This window comes from Vigna unguiculata, chromosome 10, assembly GCF_037176805.1.
Source record: "Vigna unguiculata cultivar grain cowpea cultivar isolate G323 ecotype 2 chromosome 10, ASM3717680v1, whole genome shotgun sequence".
Lineage (NCBI taxonomy): Eukaryota > Viridiplantae > Streptophyta > Magnoliopsida > Fabales > Fabaceae > Vigna > Vigna unguiculata.
Genome location: NC_140801.1, coordinates 38,384,589 through 38,400,306, shown reverse-complemented (window position 1 = coordinate 38,400,306; position 15,718 = coordinate 38,384,589). Strand labels below are relative to the sequence as shown.

At 33.3% G+C, this 15,718-nt stretch overlaps 1 protein-coding gene across 1 annotated transcript; it reads right to left on the bottom strand.

Annotated features, from left to right (window-relative positions):
- Positions 1 to 441: 441 nt before the first annotated feature.
- On the bottom strand, positions 442 to 12,131 carry LOC146882537 (zinc finger A20 and AN1 domain-containing stress-associated protein 9-like). Its single transcript, XM_085667442.1, has 3 exons — positions 12,088 to 12,131; positions 714 to 823; positions 442 to 572 (listed from the first exon to the last, which is right to left on the bottom strand). The coding sequence occupies exons 1-3, from the start codon at positions 12,129 to 12,131 to the stop codon at positions 442 to 444; spliced, it is 285 nt and encodes a 94-aa protein (XP_085523568.1).
- Positions 12,132 to 15,718: the final 3,587 nt, after the last annotated feature.

Below are 15,718 nucleotides of genomic sequence, written 5' to 3'. Positions count from 1 at the left end.
AGAAGAAGAGAAGAAGTAGAGACATTTGATTTTATAAAAAGTTTGTAAAAGTAACGGTCAATTTTTAAAAATTTAATAAATTGTTATATTTAAAGGGTAAAATCGATATTTTGAAAAGTGGACACAAAAAGGGGAATTCCCTTTATATATTGTTATAGATTATAGATATATAATTATAGATTATAAATATTATTTTGACTTACATTAAAAAAAATGCATTTTTTAAGCCAAATAAAGCCAAGATAAAAAGAAACGATATATTCATGCTTTTTCTATCAATATAAAACTGAATTATGAAAAATAATAGGTTTAATAACATAATTGTGAATATTAACCTTTTTATTCATAATACCAACATTTACATATAATGATGAATTCGAACCAAAATCCTATATATTCTTATAATCTATATGTATTAATTCTAAATAAAAAAAACTAATGTTAAACCCTATTTTTTAGTTTACATGCAATTATCTCTGGATATATGTGTGTTTCACAGAAAACATCTCCACAACGGCATTGAAACCCTATTAACCCAATCTTCTTATTGCAACTCTTCATCTCTATCTCTCCTTCTCACTTGTTGCTTTAGAATTTGTGGCAGAAAGAGAAATTATGTCAACAATGGTAGAACTTTCACTCTCAGAAGTACATGATGATGATATCTCCAAATAAAAACTCTCGCCTCTCGTTTCATATTCTACACGCACAACCCTTTGATTTGGCGAGATAATCTTTATAACACTTTGAACAAAGGTTATTGCTAGCAGCATAACCATAAAAGCCAAAACCATTAGCACAAGTGATGTAACCATGTTGTTTGCTTTAAGAAAAATACTTTGAAGATATATTGATATCACCACACAAATATGAAGTCAAGAGAATGAAAAAAAGTGTGCAACAATATGGAGAAACTTGAATGGTATTTATAACTCAAGAATGGTGACAACTTTATCAATAAATCTTATCTGAATCATCATATCTTAATCAAATATAACTTTTAGTAAATCAAATATTTTATTAACAACTTCGTAAGATTTATTTATTTTTTAATTGTTTTTAATATTTAATAAGATTCAATTTTTAATTTACTAAAAGTAGTATCTGGTATATTTAATTAAATTTAATAATTTATTAAATTTAATATTTAATTCAGAAGGTTAAATATCTAATCGAAAATTGTTAATTGTTATTTTATCAACTAAGAAGTGTAAACATTTATTATGTAACTAAACATAACAAACCTTGCATAAATATAATAAAAATATTAACAATATAGAATAGATTGAAAATAAAAATTGTTCTTACACTATAGAGATAATACTTCGTAAAGGTTTTAGGACTTATAAGGAATTTCTCATTTGAAGATAGTAGTCATCTTATGAGTTCTCATCCTACTTAAGGTGAAAAATGAGGATGTACTTGTAAAAGATACTTCAATGCTCAAGTTAACGTAGGGTTTTTCTTCAATAGCCAAATCTGTAGAATTAGCAATTAAGTAAAAAGTGAGTGAATTACCTAGGTCCAAATGTATTTATACTAATATTCTAATGATTATTACTTGGCATCTCGTGTGGTTTTGACCTTATCGTGGGTTTGAACCAAGTTATGGGCTTTCTGGACCTGATTCTTAAAGACCCAATTGTTAGGTGATCTTATTGAGTTTTAAACTTACTTTTACTAAGTTTTGTTTACAATATGAGGCCGAATACTTTTCAGTCTATCGGTAAGTACCCTGCCACAAGATATTCTATTACCCTAGGTTTATCCTAACGGAGTAGGTATGCACTTTTTTTAGGATTTTGTAGAGAACTAACTAGCAATAGACCTTGAGGGTATGTCAAAAAGACCTTCTTGTATGAATATTTTGTTGCAGTCTTGGGATTTACTTTGCTTGAAAGGGGTTGATAGGTACTCGGCCTAAAGTCCTGCTAGGGGTGATCATGGATTGGATTTTTAATGATCCAATACATATCCATTTTGGCCAAATATGGCCACATTTGGGCAAGGCCCTAATCAGTCAAATTTTGGTCAAGGTTGACTCCACTAAATTCGTAAGTCGGGACTGACTCGGCTAAATATGACTAATTTTCGATCACAGCCAACTTAGTTGAATACAATCAAATTTTGTTCGGCACTTACTCGACTGAATATGGCAAAATTTGGGCTAGGACTGACTCGACCAAATTTTGGTCATGGCCAACTCGACTGAATTCGACAAAATTTAGGTCGGGATTGACTCGCCTAAATACGACCAAATTTCGGTCGCGAACGACTCTGCGATTACGACCAAATTCAGGCCAGAACCAACTCGGCCAAATTTCAGTCGAGGCCAACACGACCGAATTTTGACCGGAGCCAACTCGACTGAATTCAGCCGAATTTCGATCGTGGACGACTCAGTTGAATATGGCCAAATTTTTATTGTGAATGACTCATTTGAATACGGCCAAATTTCATCCTATGCCGTCTCAACCGAATACGATCAAATTTGGGCCAGGGCCGACTCGGCCAATTCTCAATTAGGGCCAACTCGATTGAATTCGATCGAGTTTTTATCAAAGCCAACTAGGCTAAATACTGCTAAATTTTGGTTGTGGTCATCTCGGTCGAATACAGTCAATTTTTTTCCTGGTCAAGTCAGCCCAATGTAGTCAAATTTGGGTCGGGGTCAACTCGACCGAATACTTCCAAATTTTATCCACAACCAGCTGGGCCAAATTTTGATCTGGACCGACTTGACTAAATTCGACCGAATTCAGCCAAATTTTGTATAGGGTCACATCAACTCAGTCAAATACGACTAAATTTGGACTAACTTGTCTCGACCTTTAGCCTAACCTAACCAAAAATATAAAATGAAAATTTGGATTGAATATTTTAGATTATCCATTTTGAAAATCTAGATTTAGAGAATGCATATCCAATCCATAAAATATATAAAATGTAGATCAAATTGAAATCTAAATCTAATAAAATGGATTTTAAATAGATTGAATTTTTAATAAAATAGATATTAAATGGATTGATCAGAAAAAAGGTGAATTGGATCATGAAAATTGAATTTTTTGCCCACCCCTAAGTCTTGCCGAAGGCTAAGACCTAATCGAATACAAAAAATAAATTAATGTTTAGAAATATATTTAAAATTAGACATAAAGTTAGTTAAATAGTATAAGTCTATATAAAATAAAGTAAATTAGAGAATACTTTAGTATTTTGATTATTTATTATATAACTTTATATGTTTTTTATTATGATTTTCACGATTTGTTTGACATATTTAATTTGTACGATTTCACATGTGAAAAGTATAATATGTTTCTTTGATATAGGTATAAAAGTAAATAAAAAACATTGAAGGTAAATTATTGATACAACATCCTTTATATGGAAAAGGAATTCTTGAACTTGTTGAATTTATATTTAATAGTTTTGAGGAAAGAAGATTACATGTCCAAGGAGAAAATGTTACAATAATCTCTATAAATTCAAAGTAGCCATATATATGAAAGCATCACCTTTAATAAAAAAAATTATATTATATATAATCTCCACGAAGAATAACAGAGGAATATAATAAAAATGATAATAGACAAACTTCTAATTATGGGATTCATAATATGTCATATAATCTTGGAAATGCTGTTAAACAAAATTAAGAAAACAAGTTATTAGTCCACAAATAAAGTAAATGAAAAATAAAAACCAAATTTTATAATTTATTGGAGGATATTGAATAAAGAATATATTATGGTTGTGAAAATTTCAACTTATCATTTATTATTCAATTATTAAATATAAAATGTTTATTTAGTTTCAATGCAAAAATTCAATTCATACTTTATTAACAAAACATATGCACAAGGAAATGAAGTTCCTTGATCTTATTCTGAAACTTAATAAATTATTTGTGAACTAGACTTGATTAAACAAAACAAATGTTTGTATAAATGATTTGATTCTTTTTCGAGGTAATTATTTGAAATCAACATTATATATAACTTATTATATAGAACTTGTAATTTTTCTTGATATAAAGATATGCATAACAAGTTGTCCAAAGAAAGTTGTGTTATTCTTCTTTAGCTTAACAATTATATGTATAATCTAATATTGCCGAAGAAATGAGGTGACACAAATATAGGACTTTTGATGAAGATGAAAAAATGAGACATCTAGTTGATTTTACTGCCTCAAAGAATTTTGATTCGAAATATCTCACTTTTTTGTGGTAGATTCATGTAATGTTGGATTTGACCTAACAAGTGGCAATTTTAATCCATTTAGAAAAATGAGGAATTCAGGTAGTGTGTGACTAGTTGTTTTAAGTTGTTTCAACTTGTCACATTGGATGTGCGTGAAAGATCCTTACTTCATTTATTCTAGATCCTAAAGCTTTTGGAAATGTACAACCTTTGATTGATGAATTGAAAAAACTATGGGAGAACCATGTAGAAACATATGATGTGTTAATGGAAGAAACATTTATATTAAATGATCTATTTTGTGGACTATTATATGCATCTATAGGGATGGAGTACTAAACGAAATTTTGCTTGTTCTTGGTGTAATGAGGATACATAACCCTTAAGTTTATTGATACTAGTTTGAGTAAATTTTAAGATAATTTTGACTCTTATCTTGATTTAATTTTGGTAAGTTTCTGTGCAGCAGAATTAAGGCTGAGCCACAAAGAGCAAACCTCTTAGGAGAAGAAACCTCAAGATCTAAACTTGCACCTGAGATATAAAGACTCCTTTTCAAAGAAGTTATCTCAAGAGCTAAGCATAAGAGGATGAGCCTAAGCTTGAGCCATTAAAGCAAACCCACACATAGAAAGGAAACCTCTACACCTGAACCACATGTGCACTATTGAGTACAACCCTAGACAGTCTATAAAAATAGAGTTGAATCTCTGCTTTAGAGAGACATTGGGGAGAGAACTTTTAGAGAGATTTTTAGGAACACATTCTCTGTACTTCTTGAATAACTTTAGAGAGCATAAGAGAGATGGTTATTCAAAGCATTGTAATGTTTCCATCTATCATGAGGAGCTAAATCTCTCTTGTGTGGTGGTCATGATGTAACCCTTTGAAACTCTCATTAATTGGTATTATTGTATTTATTAAAGTAAGATTTTGTTTAGATGTTTGTAGATTAGTTTATACTCGTTGTTGGATGAAAAAATCACTCATCTTATTTCATCCACTTGGGATTGAGTAGGAATTGGTTCCAAGTTGTGGTCCAACTAATTCTCCTCATGCTTTTAGATGCTAGGAATATATCTAAGGCTCTAATTGGTTATAAAGTCCTAATCCTAATGCAAGTAACTCATTCATGCAGTCATAGAGGAATTATACTGAAGTTTGATGATCTTAGCCTATAGTTGGAATGGACCTAAAGTTACATTTAAGAGTACTCCCAAGATATGAATAATTGCATCTTTGTAAATAATATTGGATTGGTATAAGAGAAGGAAGGGGTGGTAAAATCTAATCTCAACACATCTTCATCGTATTGAAACCAATGCTTTTACTTAAATCTATCTCAACACATCTTTATTATCTCCATGAGTAGATAGTATCCATTAGACAGATATAGATTCAATCAAAATTTGTTTCTTCGGAGTACCAAAAGAAACAAAATATGTTGTAATATAAGAGAATTTATTCTCTTTCTTTGTCGGTTTTTAATTATCTTGGAGATTTCATAATGCTTACTCTAAAACTTTTTGTTTATAAGGTAGTAATCTTTTTCGTTTCTGTTTCATCTTCGGATTTGATTCTCTCTGAAATGTGTTTAGTCGCAACATTTGACTAGACATCTAGGGGTAAAACACTGTTTCAGTGTGGGCCGCAAGAGCAATACCAAATAGAGGCAAACTCTGAATACTTGATATGACCTTGCTACTTCGGGTCTTTTAACTGAAATGCATGAATCGTTAAAATTAGTGTCTGCTTTATAGTCCCATTGGTTAATGATACACGTAAGTACGGTGATATTGGGTTTAGATTGATTTCAGTAATAAAAAAATTAGATTTTGAATTTCTATCAAAAAATTAAAAATTAGTGTCATTATAATTACTGATCAATAAATATATCTATAAAAATCGAGGAGAAGGAAAAACTTGTATTTTTATGTTAAAAAAGTCAATTTATACCTGTTATTTCAAAAAAAAAAAGAATAAAAAATCGGGATTGTATTAACAATCGAAAAATGGTCAAAAGAAAGAAAAATCCCTATTTGACCCTATTTGGAATTGGATTTAGAATCTGAATTTTTTGAGTATTATTAAAGGATCTATGGAGAGAAATATACAAAGTTTCTTTCTAATCGACTCTTTTTCAAATACAAAAATATTAATATAAATTTTATATACAAGATAAGATTCAATTATGAATTTAGGATACTTACAATATATATTAGGATATTTACATTATATATTTAATAGATTCTAATAAAATTCTTTAAAATTATTTTATTTTGATGTTTAGATATTGAAATCACTTCTTTTTTTATACAAATCCATTTTGATGCACTTCTCACACAATACAAACACTTTTCCAAATCTCTATGGATATGGCACTTGTTGTTCTACATCTACCTAGTATACTTGTTGGAAAATTGATTGCCTCTAGGCATCAACAAGTTAAGAAAACTAGTGTTATAATTAGTTTGATTTCTATTTAGTGTTTGCTGCATGTTTTTATTACTTACCACTATTTGAAGTTGTTTTGTATGCAAAGAAGAAAACAAAAATAGGTTATGTTCTTTGATCTTGTAATTGAATGGACAACAAGGAAAAATAATAGCATGGATAAGAAGCACAACCAACTCGTGAAAAAATAGTGACAATAGCAAGAAGAAGTAGTTAACTCAAACTTAGATCTGCACTTTCTTACACCAGATCAAATGGCTATAGAAAACTATCAAATGAGGTTGCTAGGTGACTACACATAACAAAAGGGATCATGTTACTTCTCTTGTATTGTGAAACCTACTAAAGGTGTGGTGATGAAGCCAACGCTGTTATCTTTTTGAACTATGTGGAACTCTTGGAACTGATATTAACAATGAGAAAGCCATTTATCTTAAGTTATTCCCATTTTCACTCTTTGGGAAGGCTAAAACATGGTTATAATCTCACGTTAACCAAAGCTAATCAACTATGAAGATTTGGAGAAGAAGTTTTTATCTAGAGTTTTCCTGTAAGACCCGAGAAATTTAAATAATTAAATTAATAATTATTTAATAAATGCTGGTAGTGGAAGCCTTTATGACACTTAATGTTAATCATTGTGGTGTGGAAAAGTACTAGCTCAATTGGTTGAGAGTATTTTGATTGTGTGAGAGGACTTGGGTTCGAGTCCTATGTATGCCTTTGTGTGTTATTTCAATTTATGCATTATTTCGTTAGTATATTTGAAGGCTAGACGTGATAATATAATCCTAAAATTTTAGGAATTATCATAAATGTGAATTGGTTGAGCAATTGACTTGGTAATTGATGGGTTGTGGTTCAAACCTTGATGAGAACAAATTAATCTCTTCATTGTTGCTAATAATACTTATGGTCTGAATGTGAAAGGGTGGGAAAGCCCTAGAGGTAATGGGCAGCCAAGGGAGTTTGGAAAAATAGTCCATAATGGCTTATGAAAGGTAATAATAGACATTAAAAAGTCAATTTTCGTTTTATTTCTTTTTACCACAATTAAGAGCCATATAAAAAGGGAGGGTTAGGCAACTAGAAGGGTTTTGGAAGTCTGAAAAATTAGAGTGAGAAAGGATCACGAATTTTGAGTAAGAAAGCGAATTGGGATTGAGAGCAAAGCGATGGTGGTTGAGAGAGTAAAAAGGGAGGTTTCTTAGGTATTACAAAGCCAAGGTTAGGCAACCTTTTGAAGCAAAGATTCACAGGTTAGGGGAGCTCCTTTTCTATGCAATTATATGTTTATTGAGATGAATTTCGTGTATTGTGTAATGTGCAGCAATTATGTACCTTTGCCATGTAAATTGTTTGACAACAGGCTGTGAATTGGGGTGTGGGATTGTTTTGTTGTAATGTGATAAAACCCTTATGGGTTTGTATGGAAACTATGGAGCTATGTACTGATGATGTGTAAGGTCTGATTTCGTACTTTTGGGTGACTAATTGGTGTCCAAATCATGCACATAATGTTGTAACCTGAGATGATTTGTTTGGCATAGTAGAATGGGGTTTTAGGCATGTTGGGATAGGTTTCTGCATGCATTACAGGGGGGGTAAGTGCTATTCTCACTCAAGCTATCTAGGCTCGCCTAGGCGAGAATAGCAGGAAAGAAATTTTGGGTTGTGTTTGCACATCTCGCTCAGGCGAGGATTCGCGAAAAGGTGAGGTTGTGCTCGAGGGTCTCGCCCAGGCGAGGAAACCATGTTTTGAGCGACAGAGTCCCTCGCTCAGGCGAGAGGTACTCGCCTAAGCGAGAAATCGGGGTATATGCGTGTGCGTTCTGCTGTTTTGGCCGCCTAGGCGAGAGAGGTTGTGTTGAGCGAAGAGAGGCCTCGCCTAGGCGAGATGAGCTCGCCTAAGCGAGACTTAGTACGTAACGTTGGTAGCACGCTCGCTCAAGCGAGGAAGCTTAGCTTGAGCGAGACAGGCCTGGTCGCTTAAGTTAAGGCTTCTTGCCCAAGTGACTCTAGTGCAGTTTGTGTATATTGTTGTGTGCTTTGATGCGAATGTGGACCAGGAGATGCTGTGCCATGAGCGGGTAGGTTCATGGATGGAGGTTGACATGTGATGGTATGAGCGGGGAGGTTCATACTCTATTACTCTCCTGTGAAGATACGAGCGAGGTAGGTTTGTATGTTCCGTGCTCACAGTTGAGAGATGTTGCGTGCGGGGAGGTACGTAGCTGGAGGATCACATGTGTTGGACTACGGGCAGGCAGGTCCGTAGAGTAGGACTACGAGCGGGAAGGTCCGTAGAGGTAGGACCACGAGCGGGCAGGTTCGTGTGAGCATCATGAATCCTGAGTCCATGGTTAACTTTATTGATTAAATTGGAGGTTTAAAAGCCTTGAGGGTATTAAAGATGTGATTAGGGTCTAACTTTGAGAATATAATTATGTGTAATTGTATTATTTAACTGTTATGTTTCTCATATTTTGTTGAGCTCACCCTTTATGTTTGTGTGTGGTGATGATCGTGTAATTCTTTACACGGGAGCAGTTGATGATACAGGTGATGCTGCTAAGCCCTGAGACGGAGAGAGGGCTACTATGGGGATTATGATTTAGGAAAATTCTTAGGGTTTTCATTGTCTTGTCAGATTTTGGAAATTGTAATAAAAGTTCTATTTAATTTCTTTAAATTTATGGTGCTTTTATTATTGTGATAAATTTTCCCGCATTTTGGGAGTAGTGAAGTGCAACATTTGAACTCCTTTATTATTAATTATATATTGATTTATTTAAACCAAGTAATTTTCAGTAGGGATGTTACATTTCCCTCCAGGAAAATATATCAACATGAAATCTACAATTGCAACCTTCTCATAAGGAATTGATGAACCATTCTGTAAAGCATGTGAGAGGTATAAATCTAAGCTAAGAAAATGTTGCAATCATGGATTTGATGATATATCACAATTGAACATGTTTTACAGTGGATTGAGACCTCAAACCAGAATGTTATTAAATGCTTTTACAAGAGGAACTATAATTCTCAAAGATGCTAAGGAAGAAAACTATAATCATTAAATCATTGGCAACCAATACCAAACTCAACATGATAGGAGTCAACCATCTAAAACATGAATTTTGGAGCTGGGAACTTAAGATGCTATCTTTGCTTAAAATAAAATCATTTCACAACAAATGGAAGAGTTGAAAAAGTAGATGACAAAGTTGAAACTTGAGCCACGACCTCAAAGCTTAGCTCAACATGTGGCAAAATGTGATTTTTGTTCAGGTAATCATGAAAATGGTCACTACTTTATATCCAAAACTCAAAGAGAGAGAGGAGGAGGTGAACTATATGAATAACAACAAAAGGTCAGATAATTATTCCAACACTTGGAGAAAATCAACAACCAAATTGGAGACAAGAAGTTGGACCTTTAAATAGACAATATGCTTACAAAGGACAAAAAAATCACCAACATGACAACGTTTATAAAATTGAAGATGCCTTAGCTCAATTGATACATGTGTCAACTTCAAATTAGGATACCATAGAGGCATCCATGAAAAGCCTTGAGGTGCATATTGGCTAGATTACAAAGCAACTAGCAAACTAGTAGGAAACTCAAATATCAGCCAATACCAAAATTAATCAAAAGGAACAATGTAAGTCCATCATAACTAGACCAAGCACAATGATAGATAAGGGGATTGGTGATAATTTGAGAGAACAACCCCCTTTTGGGGAATAAAATTTCCTTTTTAGGGAACCTCCCCTTTCGGGAGAGAAAGAGAGAGAAAAATAATTCTTATAAGAAGAAAGACACTTGACCTAAAATTAGAGAAAGTAGATATACATTCTAAAGGTTGGAGGCATTCATATTTATTCTTTTTCTAGTGTTGAAAATGTTAAGCAGTAGCCAACTCCCTTATTCATGAGATTGGATGTAATGTATTCTTAACTCTTTGTGAATTCCACTATTCAATATAATTCTTTTCCATCATTCTTGTGTGCTATTCTTGGTTTAATTGCACGATAATTATTAATTGCATATTTGTGGGTATCTAATCATTGGACACGATATTAAAACCTAGACTAAAATAGACAACTAATTGATTGTGCATATAGACATAGAGTACATTAGGTTTTTTACTATTCAAGTTTAGACTTGTCCCTAGAACATTAGGGCTTGTTACATAAAGTGTGAATGTTAGAGTAGAAATTATAAGAATATTGTTTGGTGTTTTTTCTTTGAATTGGATCACGAAACTCAATCCTAGTGAAGTCTTTATCATATATTGTTGAACACCATATGTTTGATAAAAATACAAAAAGAGTTTTATTTTTGTTTTTGTGAAATTTGTTGTTTAATTGAGTTGTGAATTACAAGAGTTGTCAAGTGTTGCAAAAGTATATTTGAAAATGATATGTGGACTTATCCACTTTATTACTTGTGCGATTTGGTACATTTGCCAATTTCTTAACAAAGCACAACTACAAACTTGTAGCTTAACCACAAAGGAAGTTTTAAGGAAGGAAGTGATCAAATTGTTTAGGTAAGCCCCATGCAAGTGGTACCTAAGAAAGGTAGAATGGTTGTGATTTGCAGTGAAAATAATGAATTAATTTCTTCTAGAATTCTCACGAGTTGGAAAATGTGCATGGACTACAGAAAACTCAATCAAGCAATAAGAAAGGATCATTTTCCACTTCCATTTTCCTGGATCAAATGCAGAGAGATTAACTAGTCAAGCATTTTATTGTTTCCTTGATTGATACTTTGGCTATAATCAAATAGCTCTAGATCCTCAAGATTAAGAGAAGACAACATTCAATTGTCCTTTTTTTGGCTTATAGGAAGATTCCTTTTGGACTATGTAATGCACCAACAACCTTCCAAAGTTGTATGCTAGCCATCTTCTCAAGCCTAATTGAGAAGAGCATTGAGGTATTTATGAATGATTTTTCTGTCCATGGTGATTCTTTTGTTATGTGCCTAGAAAACCTCAATACTTAAAGAGATGTGTGATGACTAATTTAATGCTTAATTGGGAGAATTGACATTTCATGGTGAAGGAATTTATTGTGTTAGGCCACAAAATATATGAGAAGGGAATTGAAGTAGATCTAATAAAGGGGGAAGTATTTCCAAACTTCCTCAACCTACTAATGTGAAGGGGGTTAGAAGCTTTGTAGGTCACACTATTGCAAAAATCACTTTTTATAGCGACCTTTTGTACTAGTTATAATCCACCTGGTATAAAAATGGTGCGATGATGTGTAAATATTATAAGATTTTTTGTACCAGTTCTAGTTATAACCTATATAGAAAGTAGTTTCTTATTTTTTTTTTATTTGTAAACACACAAACAAAGGGCTCTCAAAGCGTATTCTTTAAGGTTTTTCTTTTTCTATACTTCACCCATGTGCGGGCCACCTAAACGAAGCACCCATGTCCATTTCCATCGTTTGTCCTTTGTGCCAAGGTCGTCACCACTATAACACCAATGGTCAAGACGGTTGTCAATGATATCGCCAACATCGGTAACACAAACGTTGATGGGAATCACGATGCTAATGGTGGTAGCATATTTCTTCATGGCATTCTGTTCCACGCCGTTGTTGTCGTCAATTTCGGCGTGTGCAGTCGGGCCGCTTCTGATTTTGGATAGAGTATTGATGATGAGGTCATGGTGGAGATGTATTCGGAGGACCTGAGGGAGGCAGAACCAACATTCGTGGTTTTAGGGTATGTGGTTCTTTGTGGTACCAATTTTATTATGTCCTAGTCATTGTTTCCATGTTTTGTGCCTTATATACGACTAAGTGCATTAAGCGCGAAGATGGAGGGCGAACATGAATGATGTAGATAGGAATGAAAATTTTTTATACTAGTTGTGGGCTTAATCAGTATAAAAAGTAGCACTTTTTGTACCAATTTTAGAACTGGTATAAAAAGTGAATTTTTTTTATATCGTCTGCATCTATACTTATTTTGGAACTAGTATAAAAAGCCACTAATATAAAAATGCTTTTGTGCACTAGTGTCATGCATTAATGTTTGTACAAGATTTCTTAAAGATTGGAAAGCCTTTGAGCAATTTACTGGTTAAGGATGTCAAATTCATGTTTCCAACTTGCTATTCTAAAAGAAGAGCTTAAGCTTCTTAAAGAAAAAGAAGAAAGGTTATAAGAAAGAATGAAACTAGGACTCCCTCTAGAAGCTTCAAGACTTCTACACTTGTCAACACTATGAGGAGGATAATAGATTAGTCGAAACATTCCCTCCTACTAGAATAGGGAGCTTATGGATAAGCTCCAAATACTTGATCAAAATAACATGAAAAGTTGAGAATATAGGCAAAAGATGGAGTTATACATATGAGATTTGGGATTAGGGAGCATGAGGATACCATAATTTCTAGGTTCCTTAATGGTCTAAGTCTTGAAATAAGAGATAGAGTGGAGTTGTTGCCCTACCAAGATCTAAATAACTTGTACAAATTTGTATAAAGGTAGAGCAACAAATTTTGAGAAAAAGTTTTAAAAAAATAACCACTCTAGTTCTTATAAGAAGAAGGACTATAAGGGGGAGAGGAAACAAGTTAAAGAAGAATATGAACCCTCTAGGTACCTAGGCAAAGAGAAAGAAAAACCATGGGAAGGGTCATCATCACACACTCATAGTAGTGGAATTAAGTGTTTTAAATGTCTTGATAGAGGTCACATTGAATCACAATGTCCCGCCAAAAAGATCATGATCTTAAGGGGCATTGACATTTATAGTAGCCGAGATGAAAAAATTCTAGTGAGAGTGAAGAATCATTTGAGGATACCAACCCTTGTGATGGAGAACTTCTTATGATTAGAATGATTCTCAATGATCAACCTAGTCAACAACAATTTTCCCAACGAGAGAACATCTTTCGTACAAGTGTAAAGTTCAAGAAAACACATGTTTTCTTATTATAGAGAATGGGTCTGGTTGCAACTGTTGTAGTACTAGGTTGGTTAACAAGTTGGAATTGACTATTATACCTCATCTCAAACCTTATAAACTTCATTAGCTTAAAAAAGATATGGATATGAGAGTTAACCAACAAGTGAAGGTCAAGTTCTCCATTGGGAAAAATGAAGATATTGTGTTTTGTGATATAGTCTCATTGGAAGCTTGTCATATTTTATTGGGGAGGCCTTGGAATATTAAAAAGAAATCCACGCATTGTGTAGGATTTTCATTTGGGCCATGTTTTGGGCTTGTGCCTAACAAGGTTGTTTAGGCCTAAAAGGAGATATGCCAATTGGGTCTTGAAGAAAGGTGCCTAAAATTAAGGTTTTTCTACTGTAGAATGTGCGAACTTGAAGAGCAGGGTAGCTTTAGACCTCTCTTTATGAGCACCATGGCAAGGAACATGTGACTTAATTAGGTGGCAAGTCACACCTTGAGCATGCTCTCTTCTGGCTCCAAAATTAAAATTTCTAGACTAGTTTGAATAGTTTTTGGCTCTCCTTTTTGGAGACCATTTTTTGGGTTTCTTGGCCAATAAATTACAGTTTTTACCATTGTAAAATTAAGCTTGAACTTTAGTAATGAAATTTTGCCCAATTGTGTGTACATGACTCTTGTTTGAAACCTTAGAGTAGAACCTCTCTAGACTACTTTAGTTTCATTCCCGAAGAGTTGGCCTCGCCTCTCTAAGGAAATCCTCACCAAAACACTTCTTTTTCTTCTCCATTTCATAGCTTCCATGTCACTACTCATCAATGGAGTCTCCATTCATCAAGCAAGTGTTCAAGGATCATAGAGGAAGGCCATCATAACACAATCTAAACATGAAGCCCATGCATAAAAGAGAGCAAAGGTTGTTGTCCCTTTTGTACTAAGTAAGGTTATTGTACAATAACAACAAGTACAAGAGATGTTGACGCTACATGCATTGGCCAATGTGAGCAATGTTCAACGTCCTCTTAAAACATTGTTGTCCAAAATTCTACCCATTATAACTCAATGTGGAGGTTTATGGTGTGATTATCTGTGCAAAACATATGAAATAACTTTAGGCTTCACATCTTGAGATAGTTTAGTGACTAGTACAAAACATACTCTTTAAGTTGGTTATTTTGATTTTTTTAAGTTTATTTCCGAACAAACTTAGATTTGGCATACTTAACAAACTTAAAATTGAAGTTTGTTGTTTCGCAACACAATTAAATTTCATATATTTTTTTAAAATTAATTTTGTTTTAGAACGAAACCAAAATCTTTAATATAGAAAATCTCCTAGAATAAAATATATAATTGAAATTATTCATTTCTAGTACATAATAAACAGTTCCAAAATCAAAATAAACAATTAGATTTCTAACTTAAAATTCATAGTCTAAAACTTAAAATAAGACCTAAACAAAACTTAATCAAAACCTAATTTGCATGTTGGATTAGATAATTTGCTCATTGATGTGTTCTTTAGGCAATGTCCTACTTTCATATAGGTGACAAATCATCGAACACCTAAAACAAACAATGTTATTATATAGTGGAGTACCTCAAACCGTAGAATTCATGCAGTAGCTATAAGTGTTTACCATTGTCCAATTTTCATACAACTTTTATACAAAAGTATTAATTTAAAAATTAAATATCTCACCTTAAGATATATAATTTAAACTTGTTTTTTTTTTCTTTGACACAAAATGTCTTTGCCACCCTCCTAGGTTCAAGGAGTCGAGTCCAAATTGGTCCAAGTTCTACAACATTTGCAGGAATGTTATCCTTCATCCAATCCAATCATTTTAGGTGAATTGATTCATGACTCCTAAATTAAATTATTTTGTACAGGGGGCTAGTGTACAAAGGAGTTGGTGTATAAAGGAGCTGGTGTACAGAGGAGCTAGCATATAGGGGCTGATATATAGAGGAGCTGGTGTACAGATGAGCTGGTACAGACGAGTTGATGTATAGAAGAATTGGGAGGCTGGGAACGTGGGAGCATAGGGGCCAAGTATATCTCGCCCCAGCTAGGCAAAGGAGAAAGTCGAGTATATCTCGGCCC

Bases quoted from the DNA above. Each gene is read 5' to 3' on its own strand.
- LOC146882537 (XM_085667442.1), bottom strand. From the start codon at position 12,131: ATGGAAATGGACATGGGTGCTTCGTTTAGGTGGCCCGCACATGG. The intron at 824-12,087 runs GTGAAGTATAGA...TTTTTCTTAAAG, and splicing joins TTTAGGTGGCCCGCACATGG to CAAACAACATGGTTACATCA. The intron at 573-713 runs GTTGTGCGTGTA...ACAAGTGAGAAG, and splicing joins TTATCTCGCCAAATCAAAGG to GAGAGATAGAGATGAAGAGT.